The 26,540-nt window shown below is 41.7% G+C and overlaps 1 protein-coding gene across 2 annotated transcripts in view; it reads left to right on the top strand.

Moving 5' to 3' along the window:
• CSMD1 (CUB and Sushi multiple domains 1) overlaps positions 1-26,540 on the top strand; it is a 1,878,204-nt gene that overhangs the window by 1,827,139 nt on the left and 24,525 nt on the right. For both annotated transcript variants that reach the window (XM_084999785.1, XM_021075826.2), the window contains exons 55-59: positions 11,782-11,970; positions 15,653-15,826; positions 16,546-16,728; positions 23,426-23,602; positions 24,228-24,407. In XM_084999785.1, coding sequence (XP_084855911.1) covers positions 11,782-11,970; positions 15,653-15,826; positions 16,546-16,728; positions 23,426-23,602; positions 24,228-24,407 — 903 coding nt within the window. The remainder of the gene's footprint in view (positions 1-11,781; positions 11,971-15,652; positions 15,827-16,545; positions 16,729-23,425; positions 23,603-24,227; positions 24,408-26,540) is intronic.

The raw sequence follows: 26,540 nt of genomic DNA, 5'->3' as shown, positions 1-26,540 counted from the left end.
TGTCTATCATTTATTCACTCATTTATCTCTACCACTAAATATTCCACATCCTTGGTCCTTAAGCTTCCAGACTTATAGATGTATTTAAGGAGTTTGCATTGCTTTTATTTATTTATTTTTTGTCTTTTTAGGGCCACACCCACGGCATGTGGAGTTTTCCAGGCTAGGGGTCAAATTGGAGCTACAGCTGCCAGCCTACGCCACAGCCACAGCAATGCCAGATCCTAGCCATGTCTGCGACCTACACCACAGCTCACGGCAATACTGGATCCTTAACCCACTGAGTGAGGCCAGGGATTGAACCCGCAACCTCATGGTTCCTAGTCGGATTCGTTTCCGCTGTGCCATGACGAAACTCCGAGTTTGCATTGCTTTTAAATCTCAAGTTTTAAAAACTCATTTCTTGAAACATTGTCACAGAGATCTGGACTAAAACTTGAATTTTTGAGGAAATAGTGTTTTGTAGTTCTTGCAATTTTAGATGTTTGAGCTCATGCTAGTTAACGCTTTGCTTCAGTCACTTTCCATTAAAGCATCTGTCTTACTGAAGGGGAATGTCCTTGGGTGTGAAGGTGGAGTTTGGGGCTTTTTGGCGGTAATACGGTATTAAAGCCAGACACTTAGCAATGTCCTTTGCTCTGACAGTCACCCACGTCTCACCACTGCTTGGGGGGAGGGGGAGTCTCTCTCTCACAGAAATGCTCCTGGTTTCTTGTCAGAAGCTCGTACTGGTCTGCTGACAATGCAGGGGGTCTGGTCTTCTTGGATGTGGACCACTCCAGCCAATGGATTACTAATGGATTATATATTATTATCATTATTGTGTGAGGTGGGGGCCAGGGAGTAGGGTGACCAGAGTTAGGGGATATCTTCAAATGTGAGGAAAGCTGGCCTCTAAATGCCTTCCACATCAGGGGCCCAACTCTACCCTCAACCCCCACAGGACAGCGGTGGCCCACTTGTCTGCTGGGAGCCTAAGTGCCTGGATGGCTGTGGGAAGACAGTTTTGGTGGACAGCTGGACAGTGCAGTTGCAGACTCAGGAAGAGAGTAAACAGCTTTAATCACACTGTTTTCTCTATCCTGTACAACAGGGAAAAACATAGCACAACTGAAAGACGCCCAGAGATAAGTTCATTTGTGCCATGTATATGACAGGATCACTATGCTGTACAGCAGAAATTGACACAAATGCTGTAAAACAACTCTAGTAAAAAAAAAAAAAAAAAAAAAAAAAAAGACCATAAATATGGGTTCAGTTTATTGTCACTCTAGGTTATGGCATAATTGTGCCTTTGATGTTGTAGGTGTATGTGAACCGTCTGTATCCCTTCCCCCAAAACCCTTCTACTCAAGTTAACATTTATTAAGCACCTTCTGTGTTCCAAATGCTGTGCTGTGCATAGTTAATACAGAGGGGGGTGATATAATTCATACCTTTAAATAGATAACAGTCCAGGGTCGGCTAATTTGGTCAGGAGAACGTCCCCACAGCTGCTGGGACTGTGTCTGCTGCGCAGATATATTCTGACTAAATGAAAGGTTGAATAAATTCAAAACAGTGGGCTCTTAATTATCAAAACTTTTTCTTGTTTTTTCTATACCACATTTTCCTCTAACTGTGCTAAAAAGGGGAGAAGAAATTCAGTGTCTATCACTTAGTGATTTTTGGTGTTTTAGGTGCTAGGTCCTTTTGATCTCTATGGCACAGTGTAAAGAATACTAGGATGTATTTTAAAGTCTTCGATATTCATTTTGACTTTTCTTACCTTCCTCTCATTTAAAAAGTAGGAATGGACTTTTTTTTAAATAGGCTTTATTTATTTATTCATTTATTTATTTATTGGTCTTTTGTCTTTTGAGGGCCACAGCTGAGGCATATGGAGGTTCCCAGGCTAGGGGTCTAATTAATGCAGTTGCCACCGGCCTACGCCAGATCCAAGCTGCATCTGTGACCTACACCACAGCTCGCAGCAACTCCAGATCCTTAACCCACTGAGTGAGGCCAGGGATCGAACCTGAAACCTCATGGTTCCTAATCAGATTCGTTTCCACTGCGCCACGATGGGAACTCCAAATAGGCTTTATTTTGTAAAGCAGTTTTAGGCTTGTAGCATTATTGTGCTGAAGGTACAGGAAGTTCCCATATGCCCTCTGTTGCCACACGCACAGCCTCCTTCAGTGTCCGCATTCCCACCGGGTGGCCCACTTGTTGCAATTGATGAACCTCATGGACTCATCACCAGCACCCAGAGCCCAGGATTTCCATTAGGGTCACTCTTGTACATTCCGTGGGTCTGGGCAGGTATACAATGATGTGTAGGCACCATTATATGGTCCTAGAGAGAGTTTTCACTCCCCTAAGAGTCCTCTGGACTCCACTTATTCATCTCTTCCACTGGCCCCCAACCTCTGGCAACCCTTGATCTTTTTTCTGTCTCCATTGTTTTGCCTTTTCCAGAATGGCATGTAGTTGGAACCATTGAACATGTGACCATTTCAGACTGACCTCTTTCACAAGTCACATGCATTTAAGTTACCTCCATGCCTCTTCATGGCTTGATAGCTCACTTCATTTTGGTGATAAATAACATTCCACAGGTGAATGTTCCCTCTCCAATTTATTTATCCACTCAGCAACTGAGGGACATCTGGGTTACTTGCCAGTCTTGGCAACCATGAACAAAGCTGCTGTAATCATTCCTGTGCAGGTTTTTGTGTGCATATAAGTTCTTAACTCCTTGAGTAAATACCAAAGAGCACGGTTTACTGGAACATAGAATAAGAGTATATTTGCTTTTGTAAGAAACCACCACACTGTCCAAGGTGGCTGCACTGTTCTGCATTCCCATCGGCAGTGATCAGAGTTCCTGTTGCTCCAGGTCCTCACCAGCATTTGGTGCTGTCAGTGTCTGAATTTGGGCCATTGTGATGGGTGTGTAGTGGTGTCTCCTTGTTGCTTTAATCTGCAGTTCCCTGATGACATGTGATGTGGAGCAGCTTTTCATGTGCTTATTCAATATCTGTATGTCTTCTTTGCTGAGGTGTCTGTTAAGGTCTTTAGCTCATTTTTTACTTGGGTTGTTTTCTTATTGTTGAATTTTAAGGGTTCTTTTTATATTTTGGATAACCATCCTTTATCAGTTATTTCCTTTGCTAATATTTTCTCTTAATCTGTGGCCTGTCTTCTCAGTCTCTTGATGCTTCCTTTGGAAGAGCAAGACTTTAAAATGTGTGCTTCACTTTGAAAGCTGCTACATGAAAGGTATCTAATGGAGGGGAGATGACTGTCCAGTGCCATGTTCGAGTGTCCAGGGATAGAAATCATCCTGCCAGTTCCTAGGGGCCTCCTGCTCACATTTTCTATAATTTTCTATCACTTTGCTTTGCTTCATTTATAAACCAAGGGATATAATCTAGCGCAAAGAATTTGCACACATGTTATTCAACCAGGAAAAGCATGATTTCAAAGAGGTCAGGTTCATAAAGACGGGGAAGTGTCAGGGGAAAAATGGCATAAAGCTACAGTGTTGAATTTAGCAAAAATAGCTACCCTCTGTGCGTATTGCTGTATGGCCAGTTCTTCCTTACATGGCTTCTTGAATAGTCTCTCAGACGTTCAAGGTTGTATCCCATGTAAACACCCTGCTGCACTTGAATTCTTCTTCCAGATATTGAACAGGATTCTCAGATGTCTAATCCAGGTCTGGGGCCAGTGAGCTCTGGAATCCTGGAGCCTTTGGTTTGTTAAGGGTACTGGAGAGAAACTCCACCCAGAGCGTGGAACAGACCTCCCAGGAAATCTGTGCTACAGTGAGGTCCATTTAGATACAGATTTCCACAGTCTCGCCGCGCCAGTCACCATTTATTCTCAGACTCAGCCCCAGGAAGCCACTCAAACCCAGGCACTATCTTTATAAAGAGGATCAGGAAAATCAATCAATAAAAGAAGATATCCTTTTTGTTAGTGGTAATATCTTTCGGGAATAAAACATGGCTGCAGATTTCATAAAAAGGAATGAAAACAAATGTCTTCACATTTATTTTAAGAATCAGATCATGTTTACTGTTAGCCCCTGTTCCTATAGAAGGGCTTTCTCAGAGTCTTTGTCTCCTAAATCTCAAAATAAGCGTCCAGATGACCTTAAAAGTTCAGTTACTTCAAGGAGAAAAAATGAGCTATACCAAGATTGACAGTTTTAGGGTGACTGAATTAATCTTTTCTTTCCCTGTGTAGGAAATTTTTGTGTGGGGTTAGGTGTCCAAAGGGGAGTTGGGGGCGGGTGTCCAGGAGGAGATGGGGCAGATGCCCAGGTGCCCAGAGCATCTTCCACGGTGCTGAGGGGCATCTGATCTCTTGGATTTTCGCTGCAAAAGGCGGTGCCGAGGTCTCCGGCCCAGCTCTGGACACGGGTCTCCTGAAGTTCCTCCTCCCACATAACTTCAGCCAGGGGCTTGTGGTTTATGGTCAACTTCATTGGACAACGCACTCCTTTGCAGGAACGGTCAAAGAAATGTTGCCCTCCTTGTGGGTTTCTGTGAGTTCTAAATCAACCAGTGCATGTGGAATGCCTAGCAAAGCACCTGGCCCACAGTAGGTACTGTCTCCCTGCCCCACCCACCTCTAGAATTTATATGCCTTCAGGAAAGCCAGGCAATCAACTGTAATCAGTTATAATCAATTTTTTCTTTACCAAGCCTTTATTTTTATCCGTTATTGATGAAAGATGAAACATAACTTTCATACATTTGTAAAGTAGTCATAAAAACTTGCTTTTGTTTTCTGTTTCTTCCATGAACAGTAATCCTATAGTTAAAATTTTGAGTCATCTAGTTAGTAAACAAGTCATCTAGTCAGTAAACGTCTATTCTGACGTCACAATCATTTCATCTTTGTCCTCTAAACTTGCACAATCCCTCCTATTGAAAAATTTAAAAAACGCATATTACACAGCACTCTAATCAATTATGAATGATTTTTGAAAAATTTAATGAGCTAATTCTTACCCATTTTTCCCACTGCCAAAGAATTGAAATTGGCTATTTTTATGTTATGAAACATCATTTTCTTATTTCCCTGTTTATGATCAGGTTTTTAATGAGGCATGAAAGAAAACAAGAAGTAAGCAAGAAACAGGAGTGAATAAAAAAAAGAAATGTAAACACAAGTTTTAGGCAAAAAAAAAAAAAAAGGAAGATATGGAGTTCCTTCCTTCCTTCCCTCCTTCCTTCTTTTCCTCCCTCCCTCCTTCCTCCCTCCCTTCTTTCTCTCCTTCCTTCCTTCTTTCCTCACTTCTCCCCTCCCTTCTTCCCCAACCCCTTCCTTTTTTCATAAAGCCCTAACACCACAGGAGGCAGTTCAGAGGTGATCACTGGGCAACCACTGGCTTCCTCAGTGGACTCTGTGGGGTGTGCTCCTGCCCTGGGCTGCAGGGACAAGCTGCCATTAGTAAGCAAGCTCTCCCTGACCTGCCTGATTTCTAACTCAGCCCCTACGGTGAAGGATGGGCAGAAACTCTCCTGTGACCACATACTTATCAAATGATTCAACATTTTTATTGGAACAATTCCTTTTAACTCTTACCAGTTATGCTACATTGAAGATTTTTGAAGAAATGGAAGGTCAGGGAAAAATGGAAGGTCAAGGACAAGAATGATGTATTTGCTAATTTACTGTGTGATTTGGTGTCTTTAAATGAAACACATTTTTAAATAAAGGTGAGGAAACAATGGAGCAGTTGTGTATTCCAGTCAATTATATGGGAAATGCATGATATTTTCCGATGTTCCTGAACGAAGCAGATGCTGGGGGTATGGAAATGATGTGTACACACGATCATTCTAACAATTAGACAGAACTTGAACATGTTGTCTTCCTGGTCTACATATAGAATCATGGTTTCTGGTCTCCCTGCACCATTCCTATGGAATTTGGATACAATTGCTTTTGTGTGGCTCTAGGCTAAGGGTCATTGTCAAACAATGGTTTCTTTGCCAAAATTTTAAGCTTAAATCCATCTCGTTAGAATAGCTATTCACAGAGGTTAACTGTTAACTTAAAATTTGGATTTAAAGGATCTATACTTAAAAACAAACAAAAAACCTCAATGCATTTTTATTAAAATTTTTTTCAATGTATCTTTAAAGATATATATAAAAACTTCTCGTCATGGTAAAATGTAGTCAAAAGTATTGGATCAGTTACATTTATGAAGTTGTGAGAGTTTAAAAGCACAAATGACACCTAGAACCAGTTGCAGCATAAACAGCTGGACTGTTTGTTATCTTTTAACCTGTAACTGTTGCCTCTCCTAGTTTCATAATGGAGACTGGACTTGCTGGGATTCCCAAACACTTGGCCCCAGTGCTGCCACTTAAGCCTCTCTGAGAGGTTGTCCCTGCCTCTTCCCCTCTGGTCGCTTGTCCAGCACCAGGAAGTAAAACTGTTAAACTAGGTTTATTCTTCAAACAGAAAGTTCCTGCCACCATCCCAACCCCGTCCTCCCCACCTTATTCCCCGCCTCCTCCCATGTCCCCTTAAATGTCTGTTCTAGTAGGAAACAGACACTCAGGCACCTGTCTGTCAGGTGTATATAATTTGAAAAAGACCATCTCTCAGGGTACTTCTAAATCTGTGGAGAACTGGCGACCTTTCATTCTGTGTGTGAATGTCACTCGCAACATGAGATCTATAGATCTGTATTATACGTACTGCTTTCCCCTTTGTAATTACTAATACTCTATTTACCTGTTCATATTAACTCAGTATATTCCCACTAATTTTACTAATTTTTAGTCTTTCAAATTTTGGCATAAAAATTTAGCCCATATGGAGTTCCCATTGTGACTCAGCAGAAACGAACACAGCTAGTATCCATGAGGATGCAGGTTTGATCTCTGGACTCACTCAGTGGGTTAAGGATCCAGCGTTGCCAAGAGCTGTGGTGTAGGTCACAGATGTGGCTCGGATCCCACATTTCTGTGGCTGTAGTGCAGGCCAGCAGCTGTAGCTCCAATTCGACCCCTAGCCTGGGAACTTCCATATGCTGCGGGTGTGGCCTAATAAGAAAAAAAAAAGGCATTAAAAAAATTTAGCCCATAGAATTCAGTTTTTAAAGTTTAATATGACAGAGTCTATTTACATTTTCTTTTAGTATAAAAACTGTATTGAAATTTAACACAATAGTAAACTTAATATCCATGTTTTACCTTTCAAAACAAATACAGTTACCAACAAATTTACTTTAAGGCATATCTTCCATGACAGTTAGTTCTCAGCTAAGACTTTTTTAAAAGACCAAACTTTGGGAGGAAATGAATGTTTCTGGCCTTGATGATAGTGATGGTTTCATAGCTGTATACTTATCCTCAAATTTATTAAACTGTGTACATTAAATATTTATAGCATTTTACATATCAGTCATACCTCAATAAAGTGGTAAAAATTACAGTTATAGAAAATGTTGACCCAAAGATTCTGAGGCATGTTGAATTCTGTTTTGGATTTCCAATTTCTCATCAAAACTGGAATACACAAGTTAAATTCCATGCTTCTACTAAAATCTTCTTAGAGTTCTTTAAAGTAAAACCTTATCAACATTTCCTTTACCATTAATTAATAGATTTTAATGAATGGGTAAATCATATAAAAAGTACATGAGGAAAATGTCCTGAGTTTAGTGTAAGAATTTATTATGAAAAGTGTTTCTGGGAACTAGCGGTGGAGTGCAGAATTACATTATTCAATTAAAAAAGAGTTGAGGTCCTCACATGTTGTCCAGTCAGGTAACAGAATGGAGTCAAACACATGAGAAACCTACACAGTTATTTCAGGAGTTTCACTGCCTGACAACCCAGAGTCCATGCTGTTAGTGACTATGGTAAACTCTCTGGCAGGTACTGTTACTGCCATTTACTTTCAAGTCCAACAGCAGAGCAGAAATGAGTGTCCAGAGAGGTGGTGTAATTTTTACTTTTGAACAGATGGAGAAGTGTCTGTGGCTGAAATCCGTCTTATTTGCTTCCCATCAGAGAGACTCTGGTGAAAACAGGGGCATTGCTTTGGGTTCTATGTAGAATCAAGGATGTGGGGCAGACCTTGCTTCTTGCACATGGTGAGGGAACAGAGAACAGCCCAGGCAAGGGCAAGTTAATGGGATGGGGTTCCCAAAACGGCAGGTGGGGCAGGATGTCCACCTGGTCTCCCTGGACCAGGCCTCCGAGTTTTGGTGCTTTGCTGGGTCCTAAGGTTTGACCACAACAAAGAAAAGCAAATCACTCATAGAGACTGAAGATAAGGTGAAACAGTTTCAGTAATAACGAAATCAAGTTTCAAAGAATGGCATGTTCATGTTTCATTAGTCAGGTTATTTATACTTAAAGAGAAAAGGTCAAAAACTGGATAAAAAGGACTTTTTTTAGTCTTCAAAAAAGTTTGAAACATAGTCCATTTTTCAAAGTGTAAATCATAGGGGGTAGGATGTTTGATCTCTATTTATATGTTTACTTGGGTATTTGAAAAGATTGCTCCCCCCAAACTAAGGAGTGTATGTAGAGTAGAAAAGGCATGGTGAATAGCCTATAAAATATTGTTGAGAACTAAGATTTATAGCAGGCACTATCCATAAAATAAAAAAGAGAGAGGGGGGAGGGAGATCTCTATGGAATTCACGTCACCAAGAAACACTGATGAAATTTTGCAAACATGATCCACCAGGCAGGTAATCAGGAGCTCTGATCCTCACCTAGTTCTGGTATAACTATCTCTGTGACCTCACACGTGTTACTGTTCATTGTATTAATGTCTTCTTTACTTCTGACATACAGACATGTCCCCTGGAACACATTTTGATGCCTTCCTGAGCTCCATGTGGGGCTGTGTGCATATGATATCAGTATTTCTCGTTCTCTACAGTTGATGAAATTCTGTTCTACATCAGGTGGACAAGTCCAAGTCTTAACTCTTAGTGTAATTCAGGGAGTGATATGAAGAGGAGGGGGAGACCTCCACAGTGCGCCTCTTATCCATTTCTCTCTGATGCATCTCCCTCTGCCGCAGACTTAAAACATCAAGTGGTTCCAGCAGGTCTGACCTAGTCTAACTTATCTTCACACCCTTCCCTTCGTCGTGCATTTCACGTGCAGCAGGAAGGTCTAAGGAGTTTGACTCCTCTCTGCGCTTTGCTGACAGCTCTCGTCTATCAGTGGGGTAAAGTCTCCATCCACCAGACCCCGGATAGGAATTGTGCACAAGATCAGAGAAAGAATAGGAATGGGAGAGCAAGCAGTTTGTGGGGATGGACAGGGCCCTAGTGAGCCATCCTGAGTGGGGCCTGGTGAGCCATCCTTGTTGCCCTCCACTCACTTGCAACAAAGACATGGAATATTCCACTGTTCTCTCTGTCATGGAAAATACATTAAAATATCCCTGCCTTATTTTATTTTATTTTTTTCCCCTAACCAGATATATTCAGCTGAATCTCCTCGGGGAGCCATCAAAATAAGTACAAAGGGATATAGTAGGCAATTGTGACAGCAGCTCCCTAGGGCTGAATTCTGTGGGGCTAATCCACACGATTAGACTGAGACAGATGCCCACAGATTCAGCATTGGTAGCCCTACCTCTTCCAACATCAAGCACAATTGGCTTTGCCCTGCTGGAGCTCAGGAAATGGAAAACTCTTGTCAAGTAGTCATATTGCCTGTTTTTGTTTGTTTGTTTGTTTGTCTTTTTGCCATTTCTTGGGCCACTCCCGCGGCATATGGAGGTTCCCAGGCTAGAGGTGGAATTGGAGCTGTAGCCACCGGCCTACACCAGAGCCACAGCAACACGGGATCCGAGCCAAGTCTGCACAGCTCACGGCAATGCGGATCGTTAACCCACTGAGCAAGGGCAGGGATCGAACCCGCAACCTCATGGTTCCTAGTCGGATTCGTTAACCACTGCGCCACGACGGGACCTCCTTGCCTGTTTTTTTAAGGGCACTGGACTAGGTGAAAGGATGGGGGAACCTGGGACCCAGCACTCCTTGAATGTAATTACAATGCAGTGTAAAACCCCAGAGTGGGCCTTCGATGAGGGCACTTACCCTGTACCCTTCACATCTTGCCACGGCCCAGAGCAGCCAGTAGGGAGGTTCTGCCTCATGGTTCAGAGCAGGTGGCATGAGCCGAGCATATTCCGAAGCGCCCTCCTCCCTTCGTGGGGCTCAGGAAGATCCCGCACTGGGCCTGTGGAGAGGAGGGTGGAGGGATCTTCTCATTACGTCCCTGATAACTGCTTCTCTTTTCTTCCTTTTCTCACCTCCAGCCCCATCCTTCTCTTGAGCACAAACCCAGACTGGCACATTTCCTCTTTCTCACCCACCCCACAGTCGGGCTATATTCAGAAAAGCTGGGCCCACATATAGAAACATGAATTAAAGAAAGGCCGGGGGGTCCTGGGCACCGAGGTACATGTGGGCCTCCTGGTGGGAGGTTCACCACCTGCACACATGCCACCTGCCTGGTCTCCTCTCCACTCGCAGCCAAGAGCCAGCTCTGAGAGGGACTTGAGCAGGGGCACAAAATCCCGAGTGTCCTCGGCCCTCCAGCCACACTCACCGTCCTGCTTGTGAAGGCCCTGCCTCCCACTTGACCTGCATGTCCAAGGGCCAGATCCAGCCCCAACAGGGGTTTTCCAGGTTATAAAAATCACTCATCTTCCAAGATTATGATGCTTTTTCCAAACAGGTCATTCCTGCCATTTTGGTGAATTGGGTGATAACTTTATTGCAGATGTGATGCATTATGGCGCCTTAAAATCTGCCTGAGCTCCATAAACATGTTTGTTTATCTCCAAAGAACTGGAACCTTTCTTCCATAAGCTCAGGATTGTTTTACAGGACATAAAAGTTTATCTACAGCCCTGATGGGGTCCTTATACGCTTCTGCTCTGCCCGCACCTTCATTCTAGTCCCAGGGATGGAGATGAAATCAAGTCCCGGGGAGGGAAAGGCATTTGCCTTTGGCTCTGGTGCCTGGACATGCAGTGACTGCCTAGAACTTGTCACACTGCCCATTTCTGAGCCCAGGAATATCTGAAGAGAGGGCAGCTCCCCAGCAGCTGCCACTTTCAGTGGTGTGGTGGGTCAGAGCCCGATAAGCAGGGGCTCTTTGTTGCTCCGTACCTGCAAGAGCACATCGCTGGCTCCTTGGATGCTAGCAGGTGTTCAGACCAATAGGTGATTCTGATGAAGCAGGACCTGGCCTGGCCCACATTCACCTTGGTCACTGTAAGAGGTTTCTACAGGGGAGGGACTTAAATCAGAGGCTGCCTTAATTCACATTTCTATTAAGTGTTGAGGGAAGAATCGTCATTTTTTATTTGCTTTAGATATATAGCAAATTACTTCAGGCATACATAGCGAAACATTAATGCATGCAGGGAGGGGCGGGGGGCACTTAATGACTGTGTGCCAGACTGTCCTAAAGTATCACACTCCTATACAAATATTTAGACTAACTTCAGCTGTTTCTATTTTAACATTTTCAAAACACAAAAACAGATAACCAGGAAAACTAATTTTAGACATGGAAGAAATCCATCATGAGGAAATAAAAGGCCATCAGCCTCGTGTGGTTAAAATTGCTACAGTAGCCACTGTATCACTTGACATTGGCTGTGACGTCATCTTACAAACTTTCTAAAACCACAAGGAGGAGTTTGCCATTTCTGCCCATCTATTTTGTTGATAAACATAGAGCTGCATCTAAATAACGTGTTCTGTGTTTTCCTTCACAGTGGTGAACTGCTCAGATCCAGGCTTTGTGGAAAATGCCGTTCGTCACGAGCAACAGAATTTCCCTGAGAGTTTTGAATATGGAATGAGCGTCATTTACCATTGCAAGAAGGGATTTTACCTATTGGGGTCTTCTGCCCTAACCTGTATGGCTAATGGTTTATGGGACCGCTCTTTGCCCAAGTGTTTGGGTAAGTGAGGGTCGTTTTGGGTTCTTGTGCCCAGAGCCCCGTATATACCACCAACAGAACATATCCTTTTTTTTTTTTTTTCAAGTATTGGAAAGGTATTGATTTTTAATTCTCTCTACCCACCCCCATCACAAATCATATTAGTTATTGTAATATCTTTATAAATTGGCCAGAACTCACAAAATACAACTCAGTCTAGTTTTGGGGAATGAAAAGGGCAGGGGTGCTGGCCTGCTCACATACCTGGCCCCAGAGAAATGGGCTTGGCCTGTGGGCTCCACTCGGGCCTGTTCTGTCTCTGTCCACTTATTACTGCTTGTGTCCACTAGTCCACTTGTGACTGCTTGTGTCCACTAGCAGATGGGCTGACTTCACTTGTTGGACACGGTGCCAACACCTGCAGACCGTGGCTCTCTCAGCACTCTGAATCTCTCACCACCATGCACCTGTTTAGACACAGGTTCAGAGTTATTGGCAAAAGGCTATAATACAGAGCCTCCGTCTTTGGACCTAGTTAGTGTCTGTGACCAGAAGGTAGGGCGCTCTGAGGAACTGCATTTGGGCCTAAGGAGCACTTCCAGTGCAATCAAATGTGAAATGATTAAAAAAAAATTTAATTGGCCCACCACGTGTAAAAAAGAGGAAGGCACATTGCCATCAAGAATGGGGTGCTCTCTGAGTTCCTGTCGTGGCTCAGTGGTTAATGAACCCGACTAGCATCCATGAGAACACAGGTTCCATCCCTTGCCTCACTCAATGGGTTAAGGATCCAGTGCTGCCATGAGCTGTGGTGTAGGTCACAGACACAGGATGGATTCAGCATTGCTATGGCTATGGCATAGGCCAGTGGCTACAGCTCTGATTAGACCTGTAGCCTGGGAACTTCCACGTGCCACAGGTGCAGCACTAAAAAGACCAAAAAAAAAAAAAAAGTCATGTGTTCTCCTGTGCAGATGAAATTGTACATCATCAATCACTGTGGCCCTCCCAAAGATTATTAACAGTCTATTTAGACCATAGAGATTAACAAGGACACTTTTTAAAATCCAAATAGCTCCAGTATTTCTTTCTTTCACTTGAAAAAGCATATTATCTTTTAGTTCAAAGAGAATCATCTTGTGAAAACGTAGTGTGAAAATGAAGGAGAAGGGATCTTTCTCCATGACCTCTTAAAAATCCTGCAGAATCAACACAATCCTTAAAATCAAAATCTTATCTTGTTAGTATTCATTTTGTGTGCACAGAGAAAATGGGAAATGACAATTCCATTATAAATTGAATTTACTGAAAAAGAGTCATTGTCCATTTTACCTCTCACAATTAGGGCATTTTCAGAGCATTTTCAGAATAGATTGGTGCTGGGGACATTTTTACTGCAAGTCAGCATCCCTCAAAACCCCCTCCGATCTACATGGAATCGTGTGTAAGATTCTAACTGCAGGAATGCAATTAGCTTCTGTGGAGAAAGCAACAGATGCCTTAATAAAACAAATGTACAACCTTACATGACTCCCCCCCCCAAAAAAAAACACATTTATAAGCATATTACAATTCTCATCAAATTTTATGTGTTGGGGTTTTTGTGCCTTCACACATGGGAATTTTTCAGAGAAATTAGTTTAGTTTTGTTTTTTCCCCCCAGAGATTTCTCTTGCATCATCCCCAGCTTCTTCCAGACTCCCATTAGTGTTTGTAATGATGCCAGCCTGCTCCAGATCTCCAGGAACCAGGCTTTAACTGATCTCATTTTCTGAGGTGGCACATTCCCCCCACTTGTCATTAACATTGGAATTATCATGAATCTGGGAACACAGGATCTCAGAGGAACATTTTGTTTTACACACTATAGCAGTGAAACTCCATCTCTGTTTTTGCTGGTATATTGTTCCACTGTTTTTTGTTTTGTTTTGTTTTGTTTTGTTTTTTCTCTTTCATTTCCCCTGGAACTGATCATTTGCCAGCCATTTCACTGATTCGGTTCTAACTGGCTTCTTTTTAGGACTCTCTTGATAAACTCTAGTTCCCGGGTGAGTGGAGGTCAGTGTTAAGATGGTCTCAGTGGAAGAGCTGATGTGACTTGGGATGGGGCAAACCCTAAACCTGTCTTTCTGGCTGCTGTCACTTTGAGTTGCTGGTGACGAAGTGCAGTAACTCTCCGATGTTAAATCAGCAGCCTTTGAATAATCCTTTGTCTGCCTTGGTCCACCTAGCTGTTTGCACCGTGTACGAAATCTACCCATGTTATGATCATTATACAACTACAGATGTGATAAATTCATTTGAGTAATAAAAAAAATGAAAAAAAAGATACATGCACCCCTATGCTCATTGCAGAACTATTTATGATATCCAAGACATGGAAGCAACCTAAATGTCCATCAACAGAAGAATGGATAAAGAAGACATGGGGTGTGTGTGTGTGTGTGTGTGTGTGTGTGTGTGTGTGTGTATAAAATGCAATGATACTAAGCCATAAAACAGAATGAAATAATACCATTTGTAGCAACATGGATGGACATAGAGATTATCATATTAAGTGAAGTAAGTTGAACAGAGAAAGACAAATATCATGATATCCCTTATCTGGGAAATCTAAAAAAATGATATAAATGAACTTGTTTACAAAGCAGAAACAGACTCACAGAGTTCAAAAACAAACTTACCAAAGGGGAAAGGTGGGCGGGGAATAAATTAGGAGTTTGGGATTAGCATATACACACTACTATATATAAAATAGATAATCAGCAAGGACCTACTGAATAGCACAGGGAACTCTATTCAATATTCTGTAGTAATCTATATGGGAAAAGATTCTGAAAAAGAATGGATATATGTATATATGTATAACAATCATTTTGCTGTACACTTGAAACTGTTACAACATTGTAAATCAACTATACTCCAATATAAAATAAAAATTAAATTAAAAAAAAAATCTACCCATGGTTAACCCTAATTTTGGACTTTATAGAAAGGGAGAGATAAATCTTTACCATCCTATGGTAATCTGGATTCTGGTATTTCCCTTTTTCGGGGGATAATTATGAATAGATTATGGGCCTGATTTGGTATAAGTTTAAAGAAATAAATGGAATTACATTATTTTATAGAACAACTTGAAGGAAAAATTCATCAGTAATTTATTGTTATTATTTTTTGCTTAAACCTTTCAGATTGCCACCTATTCAAAAAAATAATGTTAGAATGGTCTTTCTAGACATGTGACTTGGAAGACGAAGCAGATTTGACAGAGTTTTGTCCCCAAGCAAAGCTTTTGATTGTCATAATAACTGAAGAAATAATGGAAATAATTCTGATGGACCTACTTTAGTTTCTAATATTGTGTATAATACCTGCTTATTTAGGATGCAATTAAGGACTGATGTGGAAAAAAAATCTTTTTAAAACAAAAATGTAAACTTCTACTGTAATCAAAGCTATCGTAATAAAAAACCAAAAAAATAAAAAAATTTCAGAGACAGATCCTCCCTGGGTCTTCAGAACACATGTCTCTTCAGAGCAGAGGCAGAGTCACCTGAAATTGGCAGGATATGCCAGGGTATTTAGGTGTTTTTCTTTAATAGATGAGATTGAATCTATGAGGGACCCTTATCAACACGAAACAGCACAGTAGGATTGACATACACATTTATTTATTATTTATTTATTTATTTTTCTCAAGCTATATCTTGCGGACACCCAGGGGTCCCTGCCAACGCCATCCTCAGCGGAGATCTGTTTACTTACGGGTCGGTGGTTCACTACTCGTGCAAAGGCAGCCAGAGTCTCGTTGGCAACAGCACCAGGACCTGCCAGGAGGACAGCCGCTGGAGCGGAGCCCCGCCCCACTGCACAGGTGGGCATGTGCACCAGCTCCTCCTGGGAAGTGTTGGGGGACTGTATGGTTCCCTGAGGGTGTTATCAGTCCCTTTTCAGCATCTTCTTCTCCTTCACTACCTATCACTTCCCTTTTCTCCTGCAGGAGTCCCAGGAGTTCCCACATGGTCCTGAGTAAGAAGCTTCCTCACCTTCACTCAGTTTGCCCCCTTTTATCTCTCTTTTTCTGTGTTTCCTCTCAGTTCTCCCACAACTTTCCTGTTTCAATCATCAGTAATTACACCGATACTCTTTGGAAAAAAAAAATTTCCTGAATGTTTCATAATAAATAAATAGAACTCAGCAAATCCACAAATCAACACAGTTGGGGGGTGTCAAGCCTCTGATTTGATGGTTTTGCACCCAAAACTCCCCACCCCAACCTGTCACTGTCGTCACCAGCATTTCCAGTGAGCAATGCCTTCTCCATCCCCAGGTTCATTTCTTCCAGAGAATCTCAGTTACTGTCACAACCATGTTTTAATAAGCTACTTTGATTTTAGTTACAGAAGCAATTTTAGTCTTCTGTCTTTGTGCTGTGATAAAGATGATCTTTCTCATACAATTTCCAGAATGCTGTATGGCTCTGACCCGTGTTCCACACACCTTTACATAAAGTTCATTCTCATTTAAAACAGCAGCCATGTTTTAAGTAGTCCAATGGCATTTACAATTGTCACATCTGTCTGTGTCTCCCAGGAAGTAACCCTGGATTCTGTGGTGACCCAGGGACCCCAGCACATGGCTCTCGGCTTGGAGAGGAGTTTAAGGCCAAGAGCCTTCTCCGCTTCTCCTGCGAGATGGGCTACCAGCTGCGGGGCTCAGCTGAGCGGACGTGCCTGCTCAATGGGTCCTGGTCAGGCCTGCAGCCTGTGTGCGAGGGTGAGTACACGCCAGCCCAAAGTCAGCCTGCATAGCTGAAACCATGTAATTTGTCCTAAAATGACCAGTATGCCACACAAATCCTACAAATCTACACTCTTTGTACCACTAAAATGTTTTCCCCAACAAATGTAGAAGAGGATGGTGAAAAACCCCATTGTGTGTACAGAGATATCCAGACTGTTCAAAATGTCAGATAACTCCAGCGCTGACCTTTGACCAGTCATAATCTACAGGAGGCTCTGGTCTTGTCTGATGACAGTCTCTGTGTGACTGCAGTGTCCGGGGTGCTAGTGGTAACAGAGGAAGGAGCTGTGAGTGGGGCAGAGTGAATGAATCACTGATGGGAATTCCCTGTGGCTGGAAGAGGTTATCCCCAGCCTATTGGTGGCCCTTGTCCAGCATGCTCTATTACCCAAGATGCTAGGGTTACTTTTCTCTAATATTTAGAGTGGGCATATTTTATTGTCCTCTTTGAGCCATAATAGAGATGGTGGGAAATGCCAGTAACCACAGTAAAATGCCTGGATCTTTGTGGACACTGTGTCTTGTCTTGGCAATGCCTGTGCCCTGAGACATTATGAGCCCAGAAAATAAATGGTCTAGAATTTAGATAGGTCAACTTTAAAGTTGGCATGCAGACTTCTCGATGACTTAATTTTTGAGCCTAAAATGGTTGCACAAATTAATTATCTATTTTTACCTGTATAAAACACTTTCTATTGAATTTTACCCACTTGAATAAATGCATACAATATCAACATCAGAAATATAGATCAAGTTTCCTTCATCTCTCTTTTCTCTACTGTGCCATTGCTACTTGTGCCTGTCCCTTATCTGATGACATGTGTTACATAGATAAACAGAAAACAGTATGCATGTGTGCAGTCTGACTATATTGTACCTCATCTAACTAAATCATGTCATCTACATATTATGAAATTATAACTATATAAGATAATCCTGCCCATGTGTTTGTGTGTGTGTGTGTGTGTGTGTGTGTATTTTCACTCAGCATCTGAGATTATTTTAGAGACATCTTTGTGTAGAGATATGTGTATATGATAGTCCTAGCTCATTTTTGACTCCAAATTGCCCCTTGAAAATCAAGTTAGTGTCAAATTAAGATTAGGCCCTAAAGAAGTTGACTTAAATCAAATATAACTGAATAATTGTGGGAAAAATGTCACCTGCAGCTGTGAATTGCAGATATATACTATTTTTGTTGACTGAAGTATCTAATTATAAATTAGTAGACTCTCTTACCCAGTTTTCTCAGTTCCCTTCATCTTGTAGAAGTTTGAATATTAGAATTTGTATGATAGCATGTCTTTCTCACCAAAACCAGAGTGCTTTCTGTTCTATAATATAGGACCTCGAAGTTATAAGTGACTTCTGTAATCTACATTTACACCTGATCTAACCTTTTCTCAATATTACACCTGTGAATTTTTGGTCCAGAAGTATTTCAACATTATGAAAATTAGGATTTCCACTTCAGTCCATCCCATATTAAATGGTAGTAGGTTCACCTTCTTATTGAGAACAGCTATAAAACAGCAAGATACATGAGGCAAAGATGTTAGTTATTAAACATCGGTCAGGGCCTGACTCCGTTCCTTAGGAGAAAGTAGATACATGAGGTAAACTCCATAATCCCCCTGTCATTCTGTGTATGTTTCTTGCTATAAAGCTGGGAAGTGGAGTCCAGTTGGTACAGTGGCTTGGTGAGGTGATGAAGTAGAAATTGTTCTAGGCTGCTAAAATGAAATTTGCAGAAAGGTGAATGATCTGGAAAGGGGGAGCCGAAAATGGGTGACCCAGGAATCCTGTGTGGGTATTCACAGGGTGACTCAGCTGGGAGCTGGGCTGACAAGCTCGGGTGAGACTCAGGGATGCGAAAATCTTCTTAGAGGTGAGCAGACCTGTGATCTGAGAAGTTACACTGTACTGAGAAACACTTAAGAAAACGCTGGAGACACAGCCAGTCAGAGCTTACTGTACTCTGGGGACATTTCACGGAGGCCTAGAGAGCTCATGTGTTGAAAATAGGCATCACTCCCCAGAATAAGGGGAATACACTGGAACCGAGAGCAAATCATGCTAGGACTGAGATTAAATAGCTCTCAGCCAACAGAGAGTAAAACTGATGACAAGACCCAAAGGATCCACAACTGATTTAAAAGCCCACCAGAACAAAATCCAGCATCTTTTAATGGAAGGACATAATCCATACAGTATTGCATTCACAGTGTCCAGCATATGATACAAAATTACTACATAGGCACAACTCAGAAGAACAAGACCCATAACAAATTAGCTAACCAAACCAACCACCAAACAAAACAGGCAAAATAGAAATAGAATCTGATCCTGAGATAATACAAATGTTGAAAATCACACACAAGGATTTAAATAAACTTAAAAATATGTTCAAGACTTTAAGTTGAATCATAAATAGGGAATCTCCGCAGAGAAATGAACATAATAAAAGAGAGTCAAATGTTAACTCTGGGATTGCAAAATACATTGTCTGATATAAAAAGTTTTCTGGATGAATTTAGCAGATTTGAAAGGCCAGATGGGTCAGTTAACTTGGAGACAGGGCAGCAAAAACGGTCTGATCTGAAAACAGAAAAAAGATGGAATAAAATATCCCAGCACAGTAAGTTCCTACTGGATAATGTCAAACAGTTTAACATACTTGTCAGTGGGGTGATAGAAGAAAAAGGAGAGAGAAAATAGTGCAGAAAATTATTTGAAAACATATTGGTTAAGAGTTAACCAAACTTGGCAGGGAAATGTAGCTCCCAACAGCTCAACAAACCTCCCTTAGAAACATTCTATCCTCTTAAGGGTGGCCACTCACTAGGGACTGCACATTCTGTATTAGGTTTGTGAGAACTTTAGTGTTGCAAATTTAAAAGGTGAAAAAATTAAGGCAGTCAAGAATGAGTAATGTTTTCCATAAAAATCTCACTTTGTTGCTGGGATACAACACTAGAGTTCTATTCCAGCAAAACATAAATTAATTCATTTATTTAATCAGGAGAATTTAATTGGAACTCACTTCATGAAGTACCTTACTTAGACTATGCAAAGTGCTTTTTAAATAATGTTTAGGTTATCAAAAGTTAGAAATGCAACGGGTTCCTATAAAATCCTTATAATCCGTGTACAGAAAGTAGAGTTACTAAGAAGTTTTAATGCTAAAAGTATTTCTCAGATATGCAGTATCTCACAAAATTGGCTACTTCCAAATTGTACAGAAATCATGAGAAGTTGCATAAGTAATAATACATGTTATACTCGCTAAAACAACAAATGATGGGTAGGAATATATGACTAACCTCCCCTCCCCAGACACTTAAAACTTTGGAGAATCTGTTGCTTCCTTTTTTTTTCTCACTCGTTTCATAGGTTCATATCTTTGGGGCACATGTTATTTTCTGTAGAAAATGGGGCTCTCCTCAACTTTTTCATTGCCACGAAGGTTAGCCATGACCATGTGTATTAATCCCCCAACCAAAGTCACCTCCCTGCTGATGAATTTACCTTCTCTGAATCTTCGAAAAACATTAGATCATGATAGACATTTCAATAAATTACAAAAAGAAAGTGTTCGTGAATAACAAGAGAAAAAATACTTAAAAATTCTTAAACATCAAAGAACTTAAATTTCTAATATATTTTCATCACTTTAAATCATGTTTTTTGTTGTTGTTGTTAGTAATCTAGTCTTTTAATCAGAGGCTCGTTCATGAAGTTCCTCAAATATAGCTACATCTTTGGGGTTAGTTGGGTTAGCCAATTCTTAATCCTCTTTCCCATGAGATTATGATAAAGTCTACCTTGTATTCAGGTAATGGACATGTGATTAAAATGATGATAATGAAAATAGCCATACTACTATTACTAATACACCAGATGATTTACAGGCATTTTGCACTTAGTATGTGTAATCTTACAACAACAAGGAGCAATTATCTTTATTATACCCATTTTACAGTAAAGACACTGCATGTTGAGAATTTGAACTGATCACTCACCTTTATTTAATTTGTATGAGCAGAGATTCAAACCTGGAACTGTTTAATTCAGTTTAACAGCAATTTCCTAACATAGCATGCTAAGTGAATAATGTTGATATTTGTGAACAATAAAGTGTATTTGGAATAAGTATAATGTTATTTGATTACAAATCAAGAAAAGAAAATGATCTTTTATCAAAAGGGGTCACATTAACCAAATGTACTTAAAGATTTTTTTTTTTTTTGTCTTTTTGCCATTTCTTGGGCTGCTCTCGCGGCATATGGAGGGTCCCAGGCTAGGGGTGGAATTGGAGCTGCAGCCACTGGCCCACACCAGAGCCACAGCACCGCGGGATCCGAGCCGCGTCTGCAACCCACACCACAGCTCACGGCAACGCCGGATCGCCAACCCACTGAGCAAGGCCAGGGATCAAACCCGCAACCTCATGGTCCTTAGTCGGACCCGCTAGCCACTGCGCCATGATGGGAACTCCCTTAAAGATGTTTTTAAAAAGAAACTTTAACTTGTAATCTTAAAAAAATTTTGTTTCCTTCTAGTGACTCTAAATTTAATCTCTTGTTCTGCCTTAGTGGCTGTCCTTCTATATCTTATTACATTAAGATATTGATATGAAAACAGATATGTTGACCTTAACAGCTGACCCTTGTTTTCATAGGCATAGCCATCAGTGAAAGTGTCTTTGTCAGGAAAAAAAGTTAACCATAAATTTGATTTTATAGAATACAATATTTGAGGGGACTTTATAAACATTAGGATCTCATTATTATTGATGGACATTCTTTTACTGACAATGTATTTGTCTGTAAATTAAGCTGAATATGTTTCAAGAGTCACCTGCTCTATTTCAGTATTAGTCTTTCACAGGTCACTCTTGAAAACGGCTATGTAGATTTTAATAGCAGGTATGCTTAAAATAAAATATAATAAATAACATGAATGTCTTCTGTTGGTTTGCTAAACTATGAATTGGATCAGTATAATTCTTTGCTATGTGAGATTTGCATTCGCACATCTACACACACAAGAACTGTGAATACTAAATGATGAATGAGTGTTTATGGAATGGATGAGTAATCGCCTTCAATAGGCCAACATCTTGGATTTTTGCAATGTGAAATTTTAATTTAGTCACTGTCATTGAGGAACTTTTGAGCTTCAGACAATGCTAGGTATCATCTACTTCAGGATCGGTGGTTATATCTCATCTCAAATGCCAACCAAGAAACTACTGAACAATCTTGTTAGAAGGGATTGCAAGTCTAAACCCACCCTCATCAGGGAAAAAGATTGTAATTAGTTATGTCTGATATGGGCAAAGGTATAGAAATGTTAGCAGGTATGCTTTCTACTTGTCAAACAAGATCGAGGAGTTCCTGTTGTGGCAAAGCAGAAAGAAACCTGAGTAGTATCCATGAGGACACAGGTTTGATCCCTGGCCTCTCTCAGTGGGTCAAGGATCTGGCATTTGCTTGAGCTGTGGTGTAGGTCTCGGATCTGGTGTTGCTGTGGCTGTGGTGTAGGCCGGCAGCTGTAGCTTCTATAGGACCCCTACCCTAGGAACTTCTGAATGCTGTGAGTGCGGCCCTTAAAAAAAAAAAAGGAAACAAGATCTAGTCCAACCTGAGCATATGTGCATTTTTTTAACATAATATGATAAGGGATTTCTAAAGCTCAATTATAGCGGCTTTTTTTTTTTTTTTAGTGGCTTTTATTTTTGCAATTTATTTTCTTCCATATTTTAAAGAAGAGTGTGTCTTTGTCAAGGCTAGATTTGAAAGTGTTACAACTAAATGAGCAAGATAGTGTCAGATATTTTTGCCATTCTCAGAAGAGGACTCCTGATACATTCCTGTTATTAAAATTCGCATTCTTTGTACGTCTGCCTGTTGTGTATTATTGTTGGAGGGTGCTATGGGGGGAAATAACCATCTTTATGGTGAGTAAGTTCAACTAAAACAGGCAACAAACCTTATATACACCCAGCGGCTGCTGAGTTTCCTTGCTGCTGACTACGGAGCACACAAGACAGATCTGTTACCCTGCCCCCCATTAGCTTGGTCTCACTGCCTGTACATGGCATTACAGTCATCTGGAGAGCTGGAAAGGGCAGCCATTCCAAAGCCGATTAGCACAGTCATCCTTAGACTTGGGAACATAGAGGAGAGCACTTTACAGAGCAGTTTAAGTGCAGTCAGTCATATTCCCCAGGCATCCCTTACTTTTTAAAATGAATTATCCTGGAGATGTAAAATAGGACCTGTTTGCTAAGATTTTTTTAAATTCAGTTATTGCATGAAGACATTTCTGAGTTGTTAATATCATGTAGGTCCTTGAAAATATCCTATAACTTTCTTTTTTGTTATAATCATATTAAATTTCAAAGTACCGAGGATTTGAATTTTCAGGGCTTTAACTCATCTTTTGATCTGTTTTGAAAAAATCATTTCAAAATGTAACTTGCACATTTGTAACTCATCAATTAAAGACCTGTGTGAGTCATAAAGTGGAATATATTTGAAACATTTCCCACTATGTATGTCCTATGATTTTTTAAATGAATATGCAGTCTGTTACCCTGATGGCCTTTGACCTCTGGGTTGGTCATTTGGTAATGGAATCTCTGTGTCATGCTTTTGCCCCCCAGCCGTGTCCTGTGGGAACCCAGGGACGCCCACCAATGGCATGATCGTCAGCAGCGATGGTGTGCTTTTCTCCAGCTCCGTGGTCTACGCCTGCTGGGAGGGCTACAGGACCTCGGGGCTGACAACGCGCCACTGCACAGCCAATGGCACCTGGACGGGCACAGCCCCCGACTGTACCAGTGAGTGGCCAGCATTATGCCAGAATCCAGTGCAAGGTTGTGACATCCACCACACTGAGAAAAGAAAATTGATTTTATAAAGTGTTGTGTCGATTTCTTTTTTTCCGTAGAGAAAAAAGGATTACATCATATCTTACATAAGTTTCATATGAGCATTTATTAGGCACTTTTGATTTTTCTTCACTTTCTTGTTTCTATGGTTGAAAATGATTTGCATGGCCAGTTGGGGTAGATATTGTAAAATGGAGGTCCAGAAAAGTCAACATTTGTTCTCTCTGTTGACCATTTAGCCTGAAGGGAAATAGGACAGGTGGTTCTCTGATCTCATGTCTCCGTCCTTGGCTTTGTGGTATGACCCCTCACCATGCCTAATTATGTACGGGACAAGGAGGTCAGCTGTCATCTGCATAGCCAACCACCATAAGACTGGAAGTATTCAATTCCAAACATGCAGCCTCCTTACAGCCATCCAGTAAAATTGTCAAACAGAGGCATGGCTATAATAATTCACAGCTTAATCACTCTGAAAAGCAGCTTAAGGAGAGTAACTTGAATAGAAATCAGGAATAAGTTATTTCATGATAATAATATGTTCTCTGATTCTTTTTTGTTTTCTGCTTATTAGTTATAAGCTGTGGAGATCCAGGTACTCTGGCGAATGGCATTCAGTTTGGAACAGATTTCACCTTCAATAAGACTGTTAGCTACCAGTGTAACCCTGGCTACCTCATGGAGCCTGTCACATCCCCCACGATCCGCTGTACTAAAGACAGTACGTGGAATCACAGCAAACCTACCTGCAAAGGTTGGTGTCCTGCCTCATTTTGGTTTTCCCACACGTATAGAAAGTCTTTATTGGATTATGTTGGTTTTCATTTCACAAGCATTTGTGTAGACCTACTACATGCTAGGCATTCTTGTAAACTCATTCACAAATATGTAATCACTTCATTTGCTTACTACTTTAGTCTCAGTTTCACAGATGGGAGACTGACTCACAGAGAATTTCAGTAAATGGCTCAGGACTACAGATCAGAACGAGGAGACATCAGGGTTCAGACACAGTCACGCTCCCTCCACAGTCTGTGCTGTGAGCCCCAGGGCTCTGCTGGCTCCTGGGGAACATGTTTCCCCAGCTGTGTCCAGTCTAGTGGCAGATATGATGGAAGCTATGGTTACAGGAATTTGGAGTCAGGTTAGAGAGAGAAGCTAAGCATCAGAAGACACAGAGACTCTCAGTGTTTTGTACGCTTCTGATGCTGCACAGTATGGAGATGGCCTGGGAAGGTTTATGGTGTGTCCAGTGGACATTCCTGAGCAGGGGCACTGGGTGCACTATGCAAGGGCTGGGTTCCTGTGGCTCCAACACTTCAGCACCAAGGAGAGCGGCAGAGCCTGTGGCTCCCTAACCAGCTGGCCCAGGGGAGGAAGAGGGGAGACTTTGAAGCTGGCAGTGATGGATATAAAAAGTGATGCCTTCCTCTTTATAGACAGAGGGAGAGAGGGAGACATAAAAACTGTGAGGTGTGAGCTGGAGCAGCAGCCTTGAGGAGGAAGGTGCTGTCTTCAGTAGGTCTGTGTAGACAGAGCTTGTGGGGAGGTTCAGGTGAGACCTGGGCACCTGAGGGTGCTGCTTCCCCCTCCTGGCATGGATTGGTCTTGGAGCACCCTGTTCTCCCAGCAGAGTGTGAGGCTCTCACTTTCTTCCATCCCTCTTTCCGTCTGCAGTGATTACTGCTGTGCTGTTATGCAGCAGGTACTGCATAATTGTTGACTGTAACCTACACAGTCGTGTTGGCATGTTCTAGTCATGAGCTGATGACACTGTCCATAGCATGTCTGTTCTCTGGGGCTTCATACGTGTTTCTGTAGACCTCTGTCCCTCTTTTCAGTGTCCAGTGGCTTCAAGATAATTCCATGGCCACCCAGGCCCTTGCAGACCCTCTCTCTTGTCCTGAACTTTTTGCCCCCTGGCTGTCTTCCTCCTCTGTTCTCACCTGGGGGCCTTGTCACTTGACATCCCTTCTGTCTAGAAGTGCGTTTTCCCAACTTTATGGATTCTCCAGAAATAGTTGAAGAGTGAAGGGATAGATGGACACAAGGTTGATGGGCAAGAGAAGGGCCCAGTTCCACCCTCTGCTTGGGTATGTGGTTCTGTGACTGCAGGTTTCTCATGCCAGAATATGTGGGCACACCTGAGCAAGTGCAGGTGGGAGCACATAAGTGAGTCTTGTCTCCTGCTGCCTTCTGCTGCCTGAGCTGTCATTGATCGTCAAGCCTCCTCCACCAGAAAAACCCAGGGAACAGCTGGGTCTTCAGGGAAGGTCTGGAGGCAATGCATTTTAGTCAAATGCTGAGAGGGGCAAAGGGGGCATTTGAGGGCAGCATCAGCCAGGGGTTCTTCTTGGAACCACATTCTGGCTCTATATCCAAGACTGTCATAAAACACTGCCCAGTGGTATCTCACAGAAGCTTCTGGCTTTTCATTCTTCACCAAGTGGATCAGCAGACTGTCTTTTGGAAATTATATGCTATTTTTTTTTTGCTTTATAGGACCATACTCACAGCATATGGAAGTTCCCAGGCTAGGGGTCAAGTTGGAGTTGCAGCTGCTGCCCTGTACAGATCCTACAGCCACAGCAATGTAGGATCTGAGCCACATCTGCAACCTATACCACAATGCATGGCAACACTGGATCCTTAACTCACTGAGTGAGTCTAGGGATCAAACCTGCATCTTCATGGACACTAGTTGGGTTTGTTACCACTGAGCCATAATGGGAACTTCCTACATGCTATCCTTCTATAAAGAAAAAAAATACAGTTAGCAAGAGAAATTTTGCCATCTGCATATGCAAACTCAAAGTTTGTACTCATGTCCTAGGACTATGTGCTGATTTGCTTTGTCCCTGGAACCATCATAAAGAGACATAAATTG

The sequence above is a fragment of the Sus scrofa genome, chromosome 15, assembly GCF_054392235.1.
Source record: "Sus scrofa isolate SSC_HxYL_T2T_F1_AM1 chromosome 15, Sscrofa_HxYL_maternal_Yorkshire_Landrace_v2.0, whole genome shotgun sequence".
Lineage (NCBI taxonomy): Eukaryota > Metazoa > Chordata > Mammalia > Artiodactyla > Suidae > Sus > Sus scrofa.
Note: the sequence above shows the minus strand (reverse complement) of the source record. Positions and strands in the feature narration are given on the sequence as shown.